At 38.1% G+C, this 22,720-nt stretch overlaps 1 protein-coding gene across 1 annotated transcript in view; it reads left to right on the top strand.

Annotated features, from left to right (window-relative positions):
* The first annotated feature begins 5,233 nt into the window (after positions 1-5,233).
* Positions 5,234-22,720, top strand: part of NPEPPS (aminopeptidase puromycin sensitive) — an 80,799-nt gene continuing 63,312 nt past the window's right edge. The window contains 3 exon segments of the mRNA XM_020997378.2: positions 5,234-5,475; positions 5,478-5,675; positions 12,946-13,030. Coding sequence (XP_020853037.2) covers positions 5,374-5,475; positions 5,478-5,675; positions 12,946-13,030 — 385 coding nt within the window. The 5' untranslated portion in view covers positions 5,234-5,373.

Here is a 22,720-nt window from a genome sequence, read left to right as displayed (position 1 = left end):
TGGAGAGGCCTGTATGTTAGTAGTTAGGCTTATGAATTTGTATCTATTGTAATAATCAGCAGATAGTCAATGTAAATAATTGGATAATGTATTATCATAGGATCATAGCTCTAGATCTGGAAAGGACCTTAGAAATCATGTAATTGAAACCTCTCATCTTACAAATGATGAAGCTGAGGTTGTCTGCTATGACTGTGGCTATTGGAGGATGGATCTCTGTAAGCAGTGCTGCAGCCATGTGCTCGACTTCTGCAGCCAGCAGTGATGCTGGGTTGTAGAGTTATAGTTGACGAAGAACATTTTTGAATATATAAAGGATGAATTGGTTCAGGAAGAGATTTGAGGCAGGGAGAGCAAATAAAAGCTATAATAACCAAGACATAAGAGAATGATGGCTGTAGTAACAGAGAATCTGTGAGACAAATGAGTCAATTTGTTGTTCACTTGTGTCCTACTCTTTGTGACCTCGTTTGGGGTTTTCTTGGCAAAGGTACTGGAGTGATTTGCCATTTCTTTCTCCAGCTCATTTAACAGATAAGGAAATGGATATAAAAAGGGTTAAATGACTTGCCCAGAGTCACACAGCTAGTGTCTGAGGCCAGATTTGAAGTAAGGTGTTCCTCATTCCAGATCCACTTCATCACCTAGCTGCCAATCAGTCAAATATATTTCTTGAGGACTTACTATATTTCAGGTACTGTGCCAAGGGCTGGGGGGATGCAAAGAAAGTGGAAAACAGCCATGGTTACCAAAGAGCTGACATTCTAATTCCAGGGAGGGTGACAAAGTACATAGGTATGTATAAGATAAATTCAGAGTAGATACAAGGTAACCTTTGAGGGCAGGTACTGACAATTGGGAAGACCTGGAAAAGACTCCTGCACAAGGAGTTGCATCCCTTCTTCCTAATAAAATAAAAACAAGATAACAGAATGTTTAAGTCTATCCCTCAAAAAGGTGTACAGGATCCACTCAGGATGAAAGTAAAGTATTCAGGCCAATGAAAGCACACATTTGTGGGAAGCTTTTGGAAGTTAGGGAGTGAATTGTACGTTTTGAAATTTCTTTAGAGAAGATTGAAATCTGTGGCCTGATCTCTTCCAGGGCCTTCTTAGTCCTCAATTTACCACTTGCAACATTTTTTTTTATCCCTATCTACAAAATATGTGATGTGTGTGTATATTTATAATATGTCTCTAAACTGATACCTAGCTTAGAAACAAATTTTGCACTTCATACATGCATTTTAAGACAACTGTAATGGAAATGTATTGTGGAGGCTGTCTTAATTAGATGGCTAAACATTTTTCTGAACTAAGTCATCTCTAACATATGCACATCACCAAAAGCTGACAAAAAGAGAATATATGTATGTATTTAAAGATTTAGTGTGATGTATACAGCTAAAATCAGCCTTTTCTCTCAAAAATGAGACATTTCTTTCTTTGTTCCCTTGTGTTGCTTCTTGAGACCAAAATTGGTAGAATGTCCTTCATTCAACAAGTTTATTACATTTTTACTATGTGCAAAGCAAAGATAAATAATTCATTTTGTTTATTGAATTAAGCAAGGTATTATGCTAGGGATTAAAAAAAAGAGATATAGCCCTTGTTCTCAAGGGGCTTACTAATAGGGAGATAATATATGTACAAATAAGAATGATAAAAAGTGTACTCTAAGGGCAGAGGAGAGTCAAAGTGCTATAGAAATTTTAGTACAGAAATAGCACTTTCATCTTGGGAGTTGGGTAATCAGGAGATATCTAAGGTGGGCTCTGAAGAAATATAAAGATTTCAACAGACAGAAATGTGGAAGGGAGTATGTTCTCGGTATAGACGAAAAGAGCAAGGTGAGATTAGGAGATATCTTAGGTTGTTCATTTTGTTTGGAACAGTGTATGAGGGCAGGTAAAAAGAAATAAAGATGGAAAAGTAGATGAGAGTTAGAAGGCCACTCATATTTAATCTGATAGGAAGTAGGGAGCCATTGAAAGTTTTTGAGTTTATTTTGGCAGTTATTTCAAGGATGGATTGGAAAAGAAAGAAGTTGGATATAAAGCAATTAAAAAGTTATTAAGTAGTCTAAATAAAAGGCTATCAGGGCTTGAAAACTAGAGTGTAGGCAGTATGGAATGTAAGTCATATAGAGGCAAAACTGACAGGACTTGGTAACTGTCTTGTAATTGGTGACTATTGAATGAAACAGTGATAGGAATTAAAAATGATATAATCCCTCTTCTCAAGCAGTTTACTAATGCAATGATAACATGTACACAAACAAGAATGATAAGAAACAGTTCTGGTCAAAGTGGTATAAGAAATTTTAGGAAAGAAATAGCACTTTGATCTTGGAGTGAGGAGTAATCAGCAGAGACTTTTCATCCGAGCTGAACAGTGAAGAGATAAAGATTTCAACAGGCAGAAATGTGGAAGGAATGTAGGAAGAAAAGGAGAGGCAGGCACTTAGGAATGTGGTACTGTGGGTCCAGGGGAGAGTCTGGGGCTGGATGTGCAGATGTTATAATCAGCTGTATAGAGATGTTGATAACAAGCCTAGGTAATAGTTAAGATCACTAAGGAAGAGATTATAGTGAGAGGCAAGAGGCTGAAGTGTGTAAAAGCTTCACTATTTTCCCCAGTTACCTTTTCATCAGTAGTACTGCCAGCAAAACCAAAGACCACGCCTTAAGAAAACTTAACTGTTTTTGGCTATTACTCTGAGACCCCAATATCCTGATTGGTGAGTCCCTCTCCTGACTTGTCTGCTCCAGCCATGCTTTGTTTTACTTCCCTACCATCCTGTCAACTGTACCACCACCTTCCTCTTCCACTTTTGGAAATATATTCAAATAAATATCAATACTGCCATTGCTACTGGAAACAGGAAAGGATTTGTTAATCTATCCCATTTTGGTTCCATGCATTATCTTCTATCTTTCCAAACCCAAATATCCCTTCCTGGCCACCACTCCTCTATATGTGTTGTTTCCCTCTATTTAGAATGTAAGCTCCTTGAAGGATGGAACAATCTTTACTTTTGTATTTGCATTCCTAGGCCTTAACATAGTGCTTGGCACATAGTAAGCACTTAATGCATTCTTTTTTCTTTCATTCACTTACAGGGAACACTTGCAGTTAGGAGGAGAGAGCAGGAAGATGACTCATAGAAGGAAATCAAGGAGTGGTCACACAGGTAGGAGAAGGGAATTTCATAGAACACCAGGGAAGGAAAGTATCGAGGAAAAAGGACTGGCCAATAAAAGTCGAAGAAAAGTGATGGAAAATGAGGACTTAGAAAAGTTCTTTAGTTTTGTATTTTTAGGGGTCATTGGTGATAGGAATGAAGTGATAGGAATGAAGTCAATAGAGGTCAGGAATCTTAAGAAAACAGTGACTAGTGACAAGGTGAACATTGGTGTAGACTATTCTTTCCAGAAATTTAACAGTGGGAAAAAAAATATGGGATGATAACTTCAGGTGCTAGTTGAATGGAGGGAAGGTTTTTTATTTTTTTAAAGAATGGGAAATCCAAATGTTTGTAGGGAGAAGGGTAGAAGCAAATAGACACAGATATAGCAATTATGAGAAAGAGAAGGGACGAATAACTAGAACAGGGTCTCTGGGACAGGATAGGTTTAAATCGAGGGGTTAGCTTTGGCAAGGAGGAAGGCAACCATTTTTTGATTCTAGTAAGGAAGGAGGTAATGGTTATAGAGCAGATAAAGCTCAAAACATACAGCTCAATTTTTTCTGGAAAGGAGAGCAGAAGTTCCTGCCCAAGAAGCTTATAGTCTTGTGGGGGTAATAAAATCTGCACACAAAACAAAATAGAACAAGTGCAATAACAAAGGGTATTAACAGGTTGCATAAGCATGCAGAAGAGAATTTCTAGCTAGCAGGTGGTTTAAGAGAAGAATAACTTTCATTTATAGATTAATTTATAGCTTGTAAATTGCTTAGGGAAGACTCGGAGGAAATAACAGTTGCCCTTTTCCCAATCTATCTTCTACATAGCTGCTAAATTAATAGTCCTCAAGCACACTGACCACGTCACTCCCCTGCCCAAGAAGCTCCAGGGGACTCTCTTTTGCCTCTCAGATAAAACAAACTCATGTTTGGCTGTTAAAGACCTTGCTCTTCAAAACCTACCTTTCCTTACTTAATACCTTTAACTGCATTCTATTTTCCAGCCAAACTGGTCTACCTGTTACCCTCTTCCCTGACCTCCCCACCATTTCTGTGCTTTTGCACATGCCCAGAAGGCTCTGCCTCCTCCACCTGACTGTTAAGAATCTATCCTTTCTCTCAAAGCTCAGCGGAAGTGCGATCGTCTCTAGAAAGCCTATCCAGATTCCCACCTGCCCACCCAACACTTGCTAATCTCCCTCCATTTTCTTATACAGTCTAACTGTAGTGGTTACAATAATGGATTTGAGCCTTATGCTGACACTAGCTGTGTGACAGTCAAGTCCCTTAACAAACTTTCTGAACCTGTTAGCTCAACTAACCCATAAAAGGATGGAATGGGACTAGACAGACGTTAAAGCGTTCCAGCTCTAAATCTAAAACCCCATGCCTACTTCCAGTAGAATGCAAGCTCTTTGAGGGGCCTGCTTGGTTTGGCTTTGTATCCATAGGCCCTAGCAGCGTGGCACAAAGGCAGGCTCCTAATAGGTGCCTTTTAAATTAATAAACAAAGGACGGCTGTCAGAAGTGGGAAAATCGAGTTGAGAATGGAGCCCCCTCCCCGGTTGCACGTCGCTTGCTCGGGTTTGCCCTAGGCTGGGGCGTCACGAGCCGGAGCCACGACAGAATTTTCCTCCCAGTTTTTCATCACCTCAAGATTCCAAGAGGTTGATGAAGCCAAGAGGGGATTTTCCTGGCCGAATTTTTACGAGGCACGGCCTCAGATCCTTGGCCCGGCTTTGGCTTAGAGGCAAAAAAAATCTCCGAAACTTGGCTCTTTTTTCTTAACCGAACTGACTACTTCCCGGCCGTTCCGGCACGCGCAGTTCACGGACTCTGCGCCCCCTACCCGACAGGTGCACCGCCTGCCCCTCGGCTCCCCTCCGCTCCGGCCCGCGCCCGTGCCCCCCACGTCGCGTCACAGCCCTGGGCGTGCACGCCGCGGCGGGGGCGCGCCCGGCGGTGGGATCGCGCACGCATGCCTCCCGCCGCCTCCACCTCCCTTTCCCTCCCTCCACCCATCCCTCCACCCCCTCCTCTCCCCTCCCCCTCCCCCTCCCCCTTGTGTGCCGCCCGATCGCTCGCTCGCTCGCTCCCTCCCTCGGCCCCTCGCACTCGCTCGGGCTGGGTCTTCCCCCTCCCCCCGGCTCCCTCTCGGTCTCCTCAGGCGGTAGCCCGCGCTCTGTGGATGTGGCTGGCCGCCGCCGTCGCCGCCCCCCTCTCCCTAGCTCGCCGCCTGCCCTGTAGCCGCCGCCTGCGCTTCCTCGGCCCTCCTCCTCCTCCTCCTCCTCCCCCCTCGTCCTCCTCCTCCGCCGTCTCAGCCTCTGCCTCGGCCGCCGCCTCCACAGCCTGGGCCCCGCCGCCGCGATGCCGGAGAAGAGGCCCTTCGAGCGGCTGCCGGCCGACGTCTCCCCGATCAACTACAGTCTCTGTCTCAAGCCTGACCTACTGGACTTCACCTTCGAGGGCAAGCTGGAGGCCGCCGCCCAGGTAGCCCCGAGTCCCGGGATCGGTCCCGGGGACCGCGCGCGGGCCGGGGGGGGGGCGTGCGTGGGCGTGTGAGGGGATCACGGGCAGTTAGGCCGCGTCGCTGGCGGGGATGGGGGAGCGGCGGCGAGGAGGGCAGGGGGCCGCGCCCCGCCCCGCTGGGAGGCCCGGGGTGGGGGAGAGAAGGAGGAGGCCAGGCCTACCCTCCCCCTCTCCTTTCGACCTGCTCTGGGGGGAGGGGGGAGGCCCTTTGGAAAAGGAGCAGTGGTAAAAGACTAAGGGCAGGGGGCCCCAGACACCTTCCTGCGTCCCCCCTCCCTCCTCCCTCCCTAAAAGAGAGCGTCGGAGCACACCTGTGTGGGTCTCCCCACTCCGCCCCTTCCGGGCTTTGCTGCATTATTCTTGAGAGGGTGATTCAGGGTGGAAGAGGGGTCATTGGAGGGGTGTCTCTCCTTCCTCCACCTTCCAGCCTGTCACTTCTCTGGCCTCCTGCGGGCTGGGGCTGGGCCGGGGGAGATTAGAGGCGGGGGAGGCGGGAGAAGGTTAATCTCAGTCCAGTTTGTTGGCACATTCTCCCCGCCCTTGTTCTAAGGCCAGGAAGATGATCCTCCCCCTAGTGACAGTGCAGCAGTGACTTTGTTCCCCTCTCTCCCCCCATCCCCATTCGAAGCTGGGGCACAGCCCCCTTCCCTCCTTTTAATTTCTCAGAGCCCCACCGCCCCTACTTAGGGACCTGTGAAGCAGGTGGATTTATTGCTACAACGATAGTTTTCAAGCCGGTGCCTTCCCCTGAGAAGAACAGTTAGTTTTAGCATACCATTGGTGAAAATTATCTGTTTCTTATAATTGTAGATATAAAGTAAGATATATTTTTATTCAGTGGTTGCATTATTTCAAATATTGGGTAAATTTCAAGCCTACACAAGTAGCATTTAGAGCGGTTTGATTTTAGAAGAGTGAAATGGAATTTTGAAATATGAAATGTTCAGTCTGGCTTGGGTCAGTCATATTCTGCTTTAAAACACGTGCCATTTTAGAAGAAAAATTAACAATAATGCATTTAATGCACTTAAAACGCTTTTAGGGCTTCTTCCCCCACCTCCTTTTTCTTTACTACCACCAGGGATAGAAAAACCCAGTAGGCCTCCGTTCTAGAGGGCAGGATTTATCAGTGAAATTAAAGAGATGTAAACTAGTCTTGGAATGTTTGTTAGAAGCTCATTCAGTGAAGTTGGCAGACTTCTATGACAGCTAAAAGGGCAAGATAAACAGGGTGAAAATTCTTCCAAAATGGTTGTTAAGCAGACGGAATATTTTTGATGTGCTACTGCGTCAAAAGGCAGAATTTAGCATTGTGAAAATAAGGTGACTTTAAAATTTTCCATTTATATAAATGCATGCAGAATGAGAAGATCTTGCTCTAAAATTAGGATTTGGGCGTCTGCGTCTAGTTGTGGTTTGAGAGAGGAGTGATTTTTTCTGCTGTTTGATATAGATTAGCTGGGGGTTAGGTGGGAGGGTTTGTAAACATTGTTCTGTCTTGTGACATAGCCAAACCCGCTGGAAGATTGACCTAGTGATTAATGAACTTGTATCGTGGGAAAAGAGTAATGCTTAAAAATCTCATTTTGTCACCCTTTCTGTAAGTGACAAAATTGCCACTTTTTCAGAATCAAAGAGCAGATTTATGAGAATTAAATAGAGAATTAGAAAATATATACAGGCAAAGACAATTTCAAGTTTATTTCATCATGGTTTATTCAAGGAATGAAAGAGAAAGGTGTAGGGCTGGAAGTTTTCTTTGTGTTGGTATACCTGGAACAAATGCAGGTTTCTTTTTTTTTAAAATGCTCTTGCTCTTCAAGACAGATGAACATCACATGAAAGTTTATTTTTGGACTTGAGGGTCTATATATTAAAATATTGGACTGTATAATAAAATACATATTTTATGTACATATAAAAATTGGAATGTATATAATAAAAATGATATATAGCTGTTAAAAGGTGGACATAGTATGTAACGTAAAAGTATGTAGGCAAGGTTTGTTAATGATCATGTGAACTAAAACAAGAAGTTTCCTCTTATTGACGTTTGAGTATTAACAAAATTAGTACCTTTAAAAACAGATTGTAAAGCATATGGATTGAATTAACTACACTGGCATACAATCATAAAAAAATATGCAAACTGTTCAGGTGCCTTAGTTGCAAAATCTTATGATAAGCCTAGAGTATTTGTACAGGTTACATATTAGAAACTTAGTGGATTTTTAACTTTGTTTTGGGTGTGGACCTGTGGGGGAGGTGAAGAAATTAGTCCATGTGCTGGCCTGTTGCCTTTGAGTAAAATTAGTGTGTGAGACTTAGATTTTGAAAACTTACTTCCTTATAACTAGGAAAACAGGTCATATTTTTTCTTTCTTACTATTTTTTTTGAGGCAAATGCATTTGGTAGATGTCTGAAGTAGTAAACTGAAAGTCGTTAACGAATTAGTGAATGTGGCTCCATGTCCTGGTTATAAGCCTGTAATGGTGACTGGTATAATAGTTGGGCTTTCTCCTGTGATAAGGCAGAGAATTAGCCTAAATTTTCAAGACCTGGGATCAGGATATGCTAGCGCTATATATGTGTATAATTACAGAGAAGGTAGTTACAACTCTAATAGTTATTTTGACTGAAAGGAAGAACCCTTGGCACCTGAATGGATATTATCAGCTCCATGTGGTATGGTGGTTCCTCTTCAAAGCATTTTTATATTCCATGAGCAATCATTTTGATATTTGTATCCCCATTTTTGGGGGGTTGGGGTGGGAAATAGCTGTAATTGAACTGACATTTTTCAGATCGATAAATGCTCTGAAGATGTTAACTGGACTTTGTTCTGACATACTGACTTCACTACTTTTCACTATTTTTTCCTCTGATTAAGTTGTTTGGAGGCCCATAGTACAATAAACTGTTAGGCCGTAATACACTCCTTTGGCTTGCATTGTTAAGGAAGGAAGTCAAGTTTTCTGAATAACTGAAGCTTACTTCTCCCTTAGATGTCAGAACTTTAAAAAATGTAAACTATTTTGAATGGAGATATTTCTGAATTGTATTAGATACTTATGTCATCTTAAAGTTTTTGAAACAACCTTTAATTAGTTAAGGAATATGATTCCCTCACATGGTATTACCTCAGATGCCATCATTGTATCATAGATTTAAAATTGAAAAGGACCTTAGGGATTATTTAATCCAGCTTGATTATTTTATAGATGAGTAAACTGATGCTCATCAAGGGAACTTTCACAAAGTCACACAGCAAATAAGTGGCAGAGCTAGTCCTGAAACCCAAGTCCTTTGATTAGAAATCCTGTGCTTTTTCCACTATACCAGTAGTTTATGACATTGGCTCAGAGTATTGAGGTGTATGTAAAGCTATTTGCCCCTAGAGTAAATGGCCTCTGCCTGATAAGTTTTTCATAGCCTCGTGTCTTTTTAAATGTTTTTTTTCCCATTGTCCTCCTTCATCCTGACTTGTTAATATTCTTCTATGTGCCTTCTGCCCAAGGAAGAGGCATCTTCCAATTTGTAATTTCTAACCACCAGTGGGCTGGAAAAATCAGATATACAGTAGTCTGAAGGAGAAATTGAGGCATCTCCTCTGGGTGAGGTGCTTGGGTTATTAATGCATGTACTTTGTGCCATGCATTTTAGATGATTAGAAACTTTTTTGCTTGCTTCCTGATTTTCAGTGGTGGTCTGCATGGTCCACATTGCTGGACAAATGAGATATTATTGTAGTAAGTTATTGTCTGTTATTATACTTAACACTCAAGTTTTTCTGTATATCTGAATTTTATTAGTCAGTTTATACTTATTGTAGAGCAAGTTGTGTGGTCATAATATTAATCTGTTTTGGCCACCAAGGTAAGGCTGAGTGGGATAGTAGTATTTCTGAATTATTATTGACACTGAAATCCGTTTTTGAGGTTTAAGCTTCAAGCTTGAACAGTTACTTATTTGTATAATCTGTTCTTTGTTATTTGTTACATTTTGGTGTTAGAAAACTTGGCCCATATTTGTGTTCACAAATCATCTTTTCATGGTTGCCTTGAGAAATTTCACTGCTGCTTCACAGACCCAGATTATTATAAATTTTATATGCACATGATGAAACTCAAGTATCTTGTTAATCTGAGTTAGACTTTAAAATGACTAGCATTTAGAAATTGTCACAATTGGAATTTCTTTTATTGACAGTTCTGGGCTTTAGTAAAGATTCTTGGTTCACACTATAACAAATACCTTGTATAGTTTTGCATGATTCTGGTAAAAACTTACTCAGAAGAACATGAGCTGCTACAGATTGCCGTCTTCTCAGGCACAGGAAAACCTCCATTGTAAAGTTGTTACCGAGGGTCAAGCTGTCTCCTTAGCATAGTCATTACTGAGTATTCAGTTCAGTTGAAGTGCAGTCTGTATCTGACAACCTGGTAGGCTAAAACTATGGGCAGGAAACAAGGGATACGTGAATATTCCATTATTTAGAAGAATAAAATGAAAAAGTTGAAAATGAGTTAGTTATGAAAACATTTTGCCTCTAATTTAAACATTTGATATTTGATTTAAATCCAGAAATTGAAGTTAGGGACCTTAGAGCAAGAAGATACCTTAAGGCAGTAATACTAAAATTCTTTTGAACCATTTATCTGTTCAATTGATGGCAAAACAGTACAGCTAATGCTGTTTGCTGCTGAGAGAAGTCATTGATGATCTCAGTTGTATTATCAAATTAGTCCTGGTGTTTGGAAAGTACCAGCTTGGAGTAGGTTGGTTTTATGTAGCTTTATAATCCTTGGTGCTTCTTACAACCACATATATATACACCATTTTATATTATCCATTTCATGGGTTCTATGAATATTTTTCTTTTGAAATAATTTTTCCTAATGTACTTATTTAATGTTTTAAGAACATCCAGGTATTCCTAACCAAGGTTACCTTGTTAGCTTTTTTATTCAATAGCTTCTATACTATTACGTACCTGTTAGCTTTTTTATTTAATAGCTTCCATGAGTAGTATCTACTAAGAGATTAGAAGTACTCCAATATGGTATGTTGATTTTTGATCTTGTATAAGTAGTATTTAATTATAAAATGTGGAGTGATATTCAAAACAGTGTCATTATGGTTGGAATCCATTAGTGTTTGCTATAAAGTCTCCTGAACTCTTAAAGATTAATGAGTTTCTAATATTGGACTTCACAGCGATAAAAAATTTTGAACTCTGGGTGAAGGGTTTTGTTTGTTTTTTGCTTTTTGGTGAGGCAGTCAGAGTAAGTGACTTGCCCAGGGTCACACAGCTAGTGTCAAGTGTCTGAGGTCACATTTGAACCCAGGTCCTCCTGACTCCAAGGCCGGAGCTCTATCTGCTGGGCCACCTAGCTGCTCCTGTGAAGTTGTATTTTTAAAACATTTTGTTACTTCCTTTCTACTCTTTCTAGAGCTGACAAATGCTCTTGAATAAATAACTGCTCAGCAAACAGTTTAATTTGTTAGTGTGACCAGGTGGTTTTCCCTAAATATATTAGAAATTTATGTCCAACTAGAAGTTGTAGATTGATTATCCACTTCTAAGATATGCATGTGCTTTACTCCATAATTGTAACAGTGGTTTAAGATGCTGAATGTAATTTGGCATAGTCATTTTAAAACAGGAGAGTAAGTACTATTTTGAATCTGGTAGATTAACTGCTTGGCTACCATTAAGTCTACATTTGATGTTGACAGAATGAAAATGTGGTTGCCTAGATAAGGAGAAAAACATGTAACTAAGCTACTGTAATTGTTCTATTACATAAACTTCAAACTCAGCAAAAGATCACTATATGCCCAGCCTGTCCAGGGAGTGGTCTCCAGGGGGTGGGGAACCTGTAGCCTCGAGGCCTCACCTTGGTAGTTACCACTTCATTTATGTGTGACTCTTTACTCCAGAGTAACAGTCCATTACAATAACTGATAATTATGAATAGCAAGACTTCTTAGTTCAAATACTGTCGATTAAATAGCTATTTGTGATGTAATTGACTTAATGCTATTTGAGGAGGATATTTTTCTGAAATAAATTATGGAAACAAACAAAAAAAATTATGGGAAAAAACAAGCTGTTTTTTAATAATGCATTGGTATTGAAACAAGAAAATTTGGGGGAAATTTTAAAAATTTGTTAAGGTTTAACATCATACTTTTAATAATTTGATTAAGGTCATTATTGACTAAAAATTAATCACTTAATTAAAATGTAACAATTTTGTCTTCTGGTTTTAAGTAATATAATTGTTTCCCTACCAAAGACATGGTGTAGTAGTTAGAGTTCTGGACTTGGAATGAGGAAGAATTGGATTCAAATTCTACTTAGATATTCATTAGCTGTGTAATACTAGCAAGCAATTTAAAATCTCTTAAGGCTCAGTTTTCTAATCTATTAAACAAGGGTGAGGGACTTATAATAGCACCTGTATCACAGGGTTGTTGTGAGGTTCAGATGACATGAGGAGGTACATAAAATGCTTTGCAAACCTTAAAGCATTATATAAGTTTTAGTTGGGCTATTATATGTAAATTTCTTACATCTATATAATTAGTGATCTAAGTGACCAATTTTGATTATTTAGAAATCGTTACTTGATGTTGTGATATGTTACAATTTCATTTAGGACATTTGCATTCCTGTTCTGTGCCATTCAAGTATTTGATCCATCTCATTAAAATGAATATTGTATTCATTTAGTACTTCAGGGGGCAGCTAGGTGGCGCACTGCATAGAGCACCAGCCCTGAAGTCAGGAGGACCTGAGTTCAAATGCGACCTCAGACTGAACACTTCACACTTAACCACCTGTGTGACCCTGGGCAAGTCACTTAACCCCAATTGCCAACAACAAAAAAAAAACAAAAAGAAATTTAGTACTTCAAAATAAATTTGTATGTAATCAAAATTTGGGGGAGGAGTGCTTGGCTCATTTAGAAGATATACAAATTGTAGAACATTCTTAAATGTCGGTGTTACTGTAGCCTTTAGTAGTTTTGACATATTTTAATGATTTATGCTAATTTACTGAGATATTCTGTTTCCATCTCTGATCTTTTAATACCAGAGCCCACTTTTAAATGAAGTTTTGGCGTAAACAAGTATTAATGATGATGTACAGTTAAAATGAATGAGTAAACATCTTATGAAAAATCAAGAGGATTCATGACGTTGTTGATTCTTGTTTCCTAGGTAAGGCAGGCCACCAATCAAATTGTGATGAATTGCGCTGACATTGACATTATTACAGCTTCCTATGCACCGGAAGGCGATGAAGGTAAGAACCATTTTCTGCTTTGGCTTGTTACACAAAGGTAATGCTATTTGTTGTTTTAAAAAGTAAATGTAGAATTCATTAGATGTGGAATGTTAGACATTTTAATGCCATGAGAATAATAAATACAATATAGGATGATGGAAATGAAGCAGTTCTAAACCTCCTTCTTACATTGAATTCTTTTGTGGCCCTGGGTAAATTGTTGAACTTGGATTTCATTTTTCACAAATGCAAAATGAAAAGTGCTGCAATACCAGGCCTGTTCAGCTTAAAAGTCCTGAAGGGCTTTGAACATAAAATATACAGCATAAGAATTTATTAGAGTTACTTGGCTCTAGTTCATATGTAGTTTTCTTAGTTTTACTCTTGAACTGTAGCTTTAAATTAATTTGAATCTTGCTGAATAAAGGAAGTTTGCATGGTAATATGGAAATGGTGGAAAGGTACTTTAAATATAGGGGTCTATTTAAAGGATATGTAATCCATTGGGTATGAAACCTATATATTGGCATCTTTTAAATGATTGGAAGATGTCATATTAAATCCCATAGTTAGGAAATGGATTGTATTAACAGATTAGTTGAGGGCTGAAATCTTAATCCTATACAGACTGCCAGGTTAAAAATCGTGATTGGTATAAACTTACAGAATTACATTGACAATTCCAGCAAAATTACTTTTAACTTTTGGTTTAGTATTATATATTTAGAGCTGGAAGAAACCCTGGGAGGTTTTACAAATGAGACAGACCAGACAGGTTAAGGTCCCCTAGGTAGTAAGTAGAAAAGCAAGTATCCTCACCCAGATACTGTGATTCTAAAGCAAAAGCTGTAACATACTGCCTCCCATGGCATTCCATCTTACAGTTATTGATGTCTTTGCTACCTCCTGATTAGAGACTGTTAAAATTGGATATAACATAAGAATTAGAGATTTGATTTTTTCACTGAGTATTTGGAGTAATATTTTTTGCTTTCTTCCATCTCAGCCTGCTCAAGGAAGTGTTTAAATACAGTTTAAGACTCAAGAGGATCTATTTGATGATTATTTTAAAAATTCTTTGGCCCGTAGAGAAGAAGCAAAATGTAAATGGCAGATGTTCATATTAACACCACGAAGCAGTTGTGTTAAATTTGATTACAAATGGGATCAAACTACTGTGGTTTTAGGTTTAGAGGAAGCAGATCATTTAAATGGATTTGAATAACTTCCAGCTTTGTTTGGAATGGTTTGTTGTATCAAAGAGTGAATATTTAATTTTTCTGACTGTGAAGAAAAATGGAAACATCTTAGCCGGCCATACCAAGTCAAGCTTTCTTCTTTGCTATGGACGGAAAGCACACTTGAATTAATTGGAGGGATGCCAAAGAAATTTTAAGTGGTTCCTGATCTTACGTAGATGTGGAGGAAAAGTGAAACAGTACCAGTGAATAACTCCTCTAGCTGGCATGGTGTTTAGCTTGTGTTTGATTTTTATCTAGTCTGCTTGTTTTTTGAAAATTATTCTGAAAATGTCTGGAAAGAAATCAGAGGACCTCCAGGTTTTGAATGTGCATACATTCAAAGTTGGTGCCCAACTTGATAATGATCTCTAGTCCAAGGAAGTAGTGGTGGGTGTGTTAAGGGGGTGGAAAGAAATGAAAACTTGTAAGGAAGTAAAGAAGGCTGTGGAAAAAATACAATCAAGGCATTAATGTTCTTAGAAAATTTCGAGTTTCCTTTTCCCTTCAAACTAGGCAAAGGTTTATTTCCTGGCCCCAATCCCCTGTAACTACTAATAATCAATGCTTTAAGGGGGAAGGGGACCCCCAAAGTAGATTTGAGGGCTTGCAAGACTTCACTCAACTCAAGCTTTGAAATATTGGGTGCTAGCAGGTTACATTAGCTTCTTATTTGGAGGTTATGTGTAGAGAAATTTGAACAATTCAAAGTGATTTTTTACTTTATTTACAGTATTATTAACATTATTTTGTAACTACACACAAAGTGTGTACCTTGCTATTTTCTTAGTAATAAGGTTAGATTCACCTGTTTCCAGGTACCTCAGTATACCAGTCCTTGTATAGTGGTAGTCATGATCATTTGATATTTCTGCATAACTGGTAGTGGAACTTGCTAAATTTGACTCCCAAGAACCTAATACTAGATCCCAAGTACTAGATATTAACGAAATATGAAAGTTTTGTGGGAAATGGGAGAAACACCAGTCTTGTACCATCTAAAATAGCTTCTCACAACAAATTTTAATTTCTTTTGCTGTAGGAAGGCCTAACTTTTGGTACATTAAGACAAAAATGATGATGATTTGAAGCTGTGAAACCATTACCATCTATTTAACCTTCCTTATGAGTTTCTTTAATGGAAAAAGGACTCTTGTGCAACAAATGCTGTAGTAATCCAGGAAGGCCTCTTGGCCTGTGTCTCTTCAACTTAAGACACTTGTCCTTAAATAGAAATAGTTTATTTTAAAAACATATTTGAGTTCTTACTTTGTAATATTTAAAAATAACAAATCAGTAAGAAAAACGGCTGAAAACTGTTTTTTTACTGTTCTGCACTTCAAGGGTTGGTGAAATCACTAGCACTTAAACCAGTGCAAGGAATGCACCTCCCTACACAGTGCAGGGATTAGTATTGTCTTCAGCTCCTGCAAGAGAAATACGAAACTCTTGAGTGCCTGAACTCAGGTCCTGACAGGTAAAGAGCCTTTTAATTTATCCTTAATAGATGGCTTGGACATAACCTAGAAAATAATAGCTTCAGTCTGTACTATTTTTTCTTCTGTTTACGTTATGAGAATTTTGTTTGTAAAATGATTTGTGTAAGAACATTTTCATACAGAGTTCCAATACGTAGATTTCATATTCAGTGAGGTCACATGGGAAATGGGTTTTAACAGATTTATTTTTGAAAGTGTGTGCATGAGAGAGAGAAGGGAGGGACAGAGAGAGAGAAAATGTGAAAGTTTGGAATACTGCCAAATAGGCAGGGATTTCAAAATGAAACTTAAATTTGCCCCAGAGACTGCTTGACCCATCTTCAGTTGATCAGACTTTTTGAGTTGCAAATTAGACAAACTCTCAGTTGGTTGGCTTTACTGATGGCATTATGGAGATGAGTGATGGCTTGTTCACATGTGGCTAGAATAGCATAGTAGTATAGGATTTATAAATGTGAACAAAATTAGTTTTTAGCTTTAATATATCATTTAAAAACAAGATACTGGCAAAAAATAGCCTGAAGAGGATGGGAATTTTGTAAGGCACTTTGGAAAACTACCTAAAAATTGGACAGAACCCAAGGATAGTTCCACTTCTGACCCTAGTTCTGCCAAAGAATTTCAGTGACGGGCAAAGCTTATGGCTTATTCTGTGAATATCCATTAGTACAGAATTAAACTAAGCCATTTATGTAGCTGTATGATATAATAGAAAACTGAATTGAGGGCCTTGTAGTAAAAAACTACATGAATAGTGTAAAGGATATCAAAATAAAGATCCGTGTCAGTGGCATGACTCAGGAACACTGTAACTATGGTATAGTGCTCCAAAAGTCTAGCGTAAACGAGTATTTGATAACTTTTGCTCATTGATACTATAACAGAAAACTCAGTTTGTGTTTTACTCAGGATTCATTCCTAAGTGTGTTCAGTTGCAGGAAATGACACATGTAGCATAAAGTCCATTTTATTTTGCATTATTCTGAATAGGAGGGTTAGTTGCGCAAAAACCACTGAATGTGCTTGGCTCAATTGAAGAACCAAATATTTTTCTAATTTTCAAATAATTTTTAGAGGATCCAGTTTTATAAGTTCAACATCCCCAGTCATTTTTAAAAATCAGGTCACATTTTAAATTAAATGTTTTATTTAACATTGAACATCAGTGTAGTCAACTTAACTTTCTTAGTAACTGTTTACACCAGTGAGCAAACATTCATTTAAGTGCCCACTGTGTCAGACACTGGGATAGGATTTAGGGATACAGAGATGCTATGTAAAAAGCTTTAAATGCCAAAGAATATTTTTGCATTTTATCCTAGAGGTTTGAATTTAAATACTTAGTCCCAGTTTAGTGGACGATTCATTCAGAAAACATTTGACTAAGTCTTTGCCCTTAGGAAGCTTACAGTTTATAGGTAAATGTAAAAGTATGCACAAAAGTTTGTTGAAAAACATGCAAAATAAATATAAAGTAAATTTTGGGGAGGGGCAGATGGCACTAGAAGCTAGGGGAATCAGAAGAGGTCTCGTGTTGGAGGGTGGCAGTTTTGAGTTGAACTTTAAAAGAAACTAGGGAATTTATATTTAAATTAATTTCAAAGTACAGAATATTGTTATTTTTCAGTTCCCTCAAATCTCATAAATATACTAGATTTGTCCATTCACTCATTGACCTTTCCTCTTCTCTGGTCATTCTAAACATGTATTCTGTTTCTCTTGTTCTACTGTGCTTTACTGCATATGAGAGGTAGCATAAAGTCAAGAAGATCTGAGTTCCACCCTTATCTGATGCAGCTTATTAAGTATATAACTCTGGCAAACCAGTGTTAGATGCTCAGGATACCAAAAAAAATTTTCCTTTTTTTAAGTCAGCGCATGAATCTTTGCCCTCAAAAGTGATTAGACACTTTAAAAAAGTCAGAAATGTAAATATGATTGTATCCAGAGTTTTATATTTGATTATATCCTGTTTTCTTTGTTTTGAAGATGAATATGATAGTGATACCAAGAAATCCTTTTCTTTTTTAAAAATCTCAAGTGTTTTGTGATTTAATTATATTTGAAGTAGGGTGAGATAACCTAGTCATGGCATTTATTCAAGATACAAATAATCTTAAAAATTTTGGTTTCTAGTAAAAATGCCTTATCCTGGTATTCAGGGATCTATAGTCAGTTGCCTTTTGAGTCTGATCTTGTATTGCTTCATAAAGTTTGTTCAATCAGATTAGACCTCTTTCATTTCGCTGTTGTCATCCTCCCCTTTGTTGTCTTTGTGCCTTTGTGCTTTTCACCTTGACTTAGAATGTATACCCTCATCCTTCTTTGAAGCCTGTCTCAGGTCTGCATAAAGGACTGTCTGGCTCCCAGGTCAAATATAAAATTGGTAACGTTATCGTAGCTCTCTTCTCACTACCTTCTATCATGTTTTTTTGTACATATCTTTCCTTTCCTGTTAGACTGTAAGCTCTGAGAGGGCAAGGTACGTGTGGTGTGTATGTGTGTGTGTGTGTGTGTGTGTGTGTGTGTGTGTGTATTTGCCTCTTTTTCCTTACACTTATTTGCTTTCTGAATGATTGTTTACTAAAGCACTGTACTAAATATTTAAATTTAAGCCTCTGGGATAAAATACAAAAATACTCTTTGGCATTTAAAACCTTTTACAATCTGCCTCTAGCCTAACTGGGCCAAGGTTATTTATTATACATTATGCTCCTTTGTTTGTTGTCCTCTCCAGCCAGAGTGGCCTGCTTGTTTCTTAAATAATATTCTATCACCCGCCTCCATGTCTTTGCATGAACCGTTCTCCGCAGCTGGAATGCACATGCTACGTCATCCCATATGCCTCTGAGGGCTTCCTACAAAGCTCAGACCAAGTGCCATCTCCTCCATGACGCTGATATCCCAGCTAGGGTGTCCTTCCTTTGCATCCAGATAATTTTAGATTTGCATTGTAGGGAATTTGTATTTACTTTTATGTGTACATATTGTTTCCTTCAATAGAATGTAACTCCTTAGAGAGCAGTGCCTGGCACCTAGGCCCTCAATCGAAACTTGTTGATTGAGGTATGATGTGAAACCAAATAAACAAGTTACTTGATTCAGTATATTGTTCTGTTGACGGTGGGTCAGAACAAACACATGAATAGGAGAAAGAAGGATGGTGGTTGGCACATTTCATTTAACTCTAGTTGTTAAAAGAAATGACTGCCCTTGAACAGATATTAATAATAAATGATCCAGTCAATGTTGTGGTAATCTGAGGGTTAAAGTTTAACTCTGAGAACACTTTAAAAAGCAGCTAAAGTGATTTTTAAAAAACAAACACACATACATAATTTGGTGACTATTAGCCATTCATTATTTAGAAACTGTTCCAGTGTGGTCTTGGCATTGTGAGTGGTGTGTGGGCTTTACCATGTTCTTAGCTAGGAGATAATTTGTAGAGTCAGAAAACATTCATGAAATATACTTTATATGTATGATGCTATATGGTAAATGCTTTTTATATAAAAGTTAACACTTATAAATTGCCACCTGTAAGGAGCCTAAAGTCTAGTGTAAAGATAGGAAGGCCTTTTGGCCAAATCAAATAATATGTTTATGTTTATTTAAAAAAATGGCTCTTTAATTGTGCTGTTGATTCTTGAAGATGAAGAAATTACCTGTATTTCAACTCATGCAAAATTTGTGAGTTACGAAATTGTGCAAAGTACACTGTGTTTGTAGTCAAAATCTAAATTCTTGTCCTGGTTCTGCTGATTTAATTATATGGTGGTGAGTTTTAAATAAGTTGATATATGTAAAGTGCTTTGTAAACCTGTAGTTGTTGTTCAGTTGTTTCGGTTGTATCCGACTCTCCATGGCTCCATTTGGGGTTTTCTTGGCACAAATGCTGGAATGGTTTGCCATTTCCTTTTCCAGCTCGTTTTGCAGATGGGGAGCTTTGGCAAACAGTTGGTTAAATGACTTGCCCAGAGTCATACAGCTAGGAAATGTCTGAGGCTAGATTTGAGCTCAGGAAGATGAATTTTCCTGACTCCGGGCCTGGCGCTCCACCCACCGTGCCATTGAGCTGCCCTAATATAATATAATGCTAAATATTAATGGCAATTCTGGAGGTCAGGTTCATAGTGGGTTTTTTGTTGATGAGAAAGCTGAGTTGATTTATTCAGTATTATTTGAGAAAATAATTTAAGTTTGTAATTCCTGGTTTTGTTTAGACTTCTAGGTTCCTTTTACATAAAAAGCTGGGTTGCACAGTGGATAGAGCACTGGCCCTGGAGTCAGGAGGACCTGAGTTCAGATGTGGCCTCAGACACATAACACTTACTAGCTATGTGTCTCTGGGCAATGTATCACTTAACCCCAATTGCGTCACGCAGAAAACCCCCCCCCCCAAAAAACAAAATAAAATACGCCATTGCTCCTATGTAAAAGTATATTAATTTGCAAATAAATACACCATTTAATACCGTTAGCTATGACCTAAGATAACTAGAACCTAAATAAATGGCAAGTAATTTTAAGCTTTTAATGCCTTTCTCTACCTTTTAAAACCATCAAAGTAAAGTTTTTAGAACCTGACTATCTGATCACAGGTAGCTCCTAGTGGACCTTTTTTTCTTTGTTTTAGAGCAAGTATCAGCACCAGGTTTAAATGGCTCTAAATGAGTTTCTGGCCTGGAATGTATAGTTTTCTAGTGGGCAAGCAAATGAACATAACTTGGATGAAATAGAGAAATTGAAGACATTCTGAGTTGCTTGCTTCACATAGAAATTGGATTTTTGAAAAATTAACTGAATACTCTACTACTGTTTGGAAAATAGTAGTTTGCTTTCATTGATTTTTGATCGTGGGAAGTGTTAGGTATTTTCTCCTTTTTCCTGAAATACTCTTACCCCCACTGGTCATGTCTAACATCTGAACAAACTAACTGTAGTCCACCACTTCATCATGAGTCCTGTGGAGTAAAAATTGGTCAATACATTGTTCTGAATTCAGATATATTGAATTATTGTGGTCACCGTGTATATTTTTTTCTCTGTTTAGGCTTTGTTCTGTAACAGTTTATGCAATTCTTCCCAAGTTTCTCTGAATTCCTTATATTCTTTTCCTATAGTGCAATAATATTCTATGTTGTGTCTGTGTGTCATATATAATATTATGTCCACCCATTTGTTTCTAGTTTTTGCTGCCAAAATATTTTCATATACGGGACTTTAAAAAATTAAATTAATGTTTTCAATGAAGAAAAAATATTTTTTCTTCCAACTTCTTTCTCTCCTCCTGGAGAAGAAAGAGATCCTCTTGAAACAAATATGTAATATGTATGGTGAAGCAAAACAAATTCGTACATTGACTATGTCCAAAAATATATGTCTCATTTTGCATCTTGCATCCATCACCTCTCTTTCATGATGTATGGTCAACATTGTTTATCATTGGTCTTCTGGAATTGTGCTTGATCATTGCATTGATCAGACTTTCAAAGTTGATTGCCTTTGTAATGTAATTGTTATTGAATAAATTGTCTTCTAGGTTTTTCTGTTCAGTTTGTACAAGTCTTCCCAGGTTTCTCTGAAACCTTTCCCTTAATTATATCTTAACAGCACAGTAGTTTTCTATAACTTATAACATAATTTGTTCAGTCATTCCCCAGTTGAGAAGTATCGCCTTATTTTCCAGTTCTTTGTCACTCCAAAAAGAGCTGCTGTAAGTATTTTTGTTCGTATAAATCTTTTTCTTCTTTGATTTATGTATTTGGAGAATAGGCCTAGTAGTGGTGTCATCGGGGCAAAGGGTATGCATAATTTAGTGACTTTTAAGTGAATAGATCCAAATTGCTTTCCAGAATGGTTGTAGCAAATCACAACTACATCAGTAGTGCATTAATGTGTCTGTTTCCCTCAGCCTGTTCAACGTTTGTTAATTTTTCTTTTTTATCATCTTGGCCAATCTAATGGGTATGAGATAGAACCTCAGAGTTGCTTTAATTTGTATTTCTTTAATTACTAGTGGTTTGGATCATTTTTTAAATTTGGATTTTTTTTGTTTGAAAATTGCCTGGTTTTATATCTTTTTTTTTTACATTCCTTTTAAACATTTTCACATTAGTGATGTTGTAAGTAGGAATTAGAACCAATAGGAGGAACCATCAGAAAGAGGAAACAAAACACAACAGAAGGAAAAATAGCAAATAATATGCTTTGATCTGCATTCAGACTCCATAGTTCTTTCTTTGGATGTGGATAGCATTTTCCATCATGAGGCCTTTGGAGATCTTAGATCCTTGTATTGTTGAGAAGGGTTAAGTCTGTCAGTATTAGTAATTGCACAATGTGGCTGTTACTGTGTACAGTGTTCTCCTGGTTCTGCTCACTTCACTCAGCATTAGACCATACAAGTCTTTCCAGGTTTTTCTGAAGTCTGCTTACTCATCATTTCTTATAGTACAGTAGTATTCCAGTATTCATATACCACAACTTGTTGAGTCATTTCCCAATTAATGGACATGCCCTCAATTTCCAATTCTTTGCCACCACAAAAAGAGCTGCTATGAATATTTTGGTACATGTCGGTCCTTTTCCCCTTTTTATGATCTCTTTGGGATACAGCCCTAGAAGTGCTATTGCTGGGTCAAATGGTATGCACATTTTTATAGCCTTTTGGGCATAGTTCCAAATTGCTCTCCAAAATGGTTGTATTATTTCACAACTCCACCAGCAATGCATTAGTGTTCCAATTTTCCCACATCTTCTCCAACATTTATCATTTTCCTCGGGTTTTATATCTTTTGACAGTTTATGGGGAATATAATTTCTTACAAGTGTGAATCAATTATCGTGAATTAAGACCTTTATCAGAGAAGTTTGCTGCAAAGGCATCTCCCCCCTCTTCCCCCCCTTAATGATTTCCTTTCTATCTTTAGCTGAATTAGTTTTTTATTTGCAAAAACTTAATTTTATGG

Source organism: Phascolarctos cinereus, unplaced genomic scaffold, assembly GCF_003287225.1.
Source record: "Phascolarctos cinereus isolate Bilbo 61053 unplaced genomic scaffold, phaCin_HiC Scaffold_5;HRSCAF=322, whole genome shotgun sequence".
In the NCBI taxonomy this organism is placed as follows: Eukaryota; Metazoa; Chordata; class Mammalia; order Diprotodontia; family Phascolarctidae; genus Phascolarctos; species Phascolarctos cinereus.
This window is presented reverse-complemented; position numbering and strand designations above follow the sequence as displayed.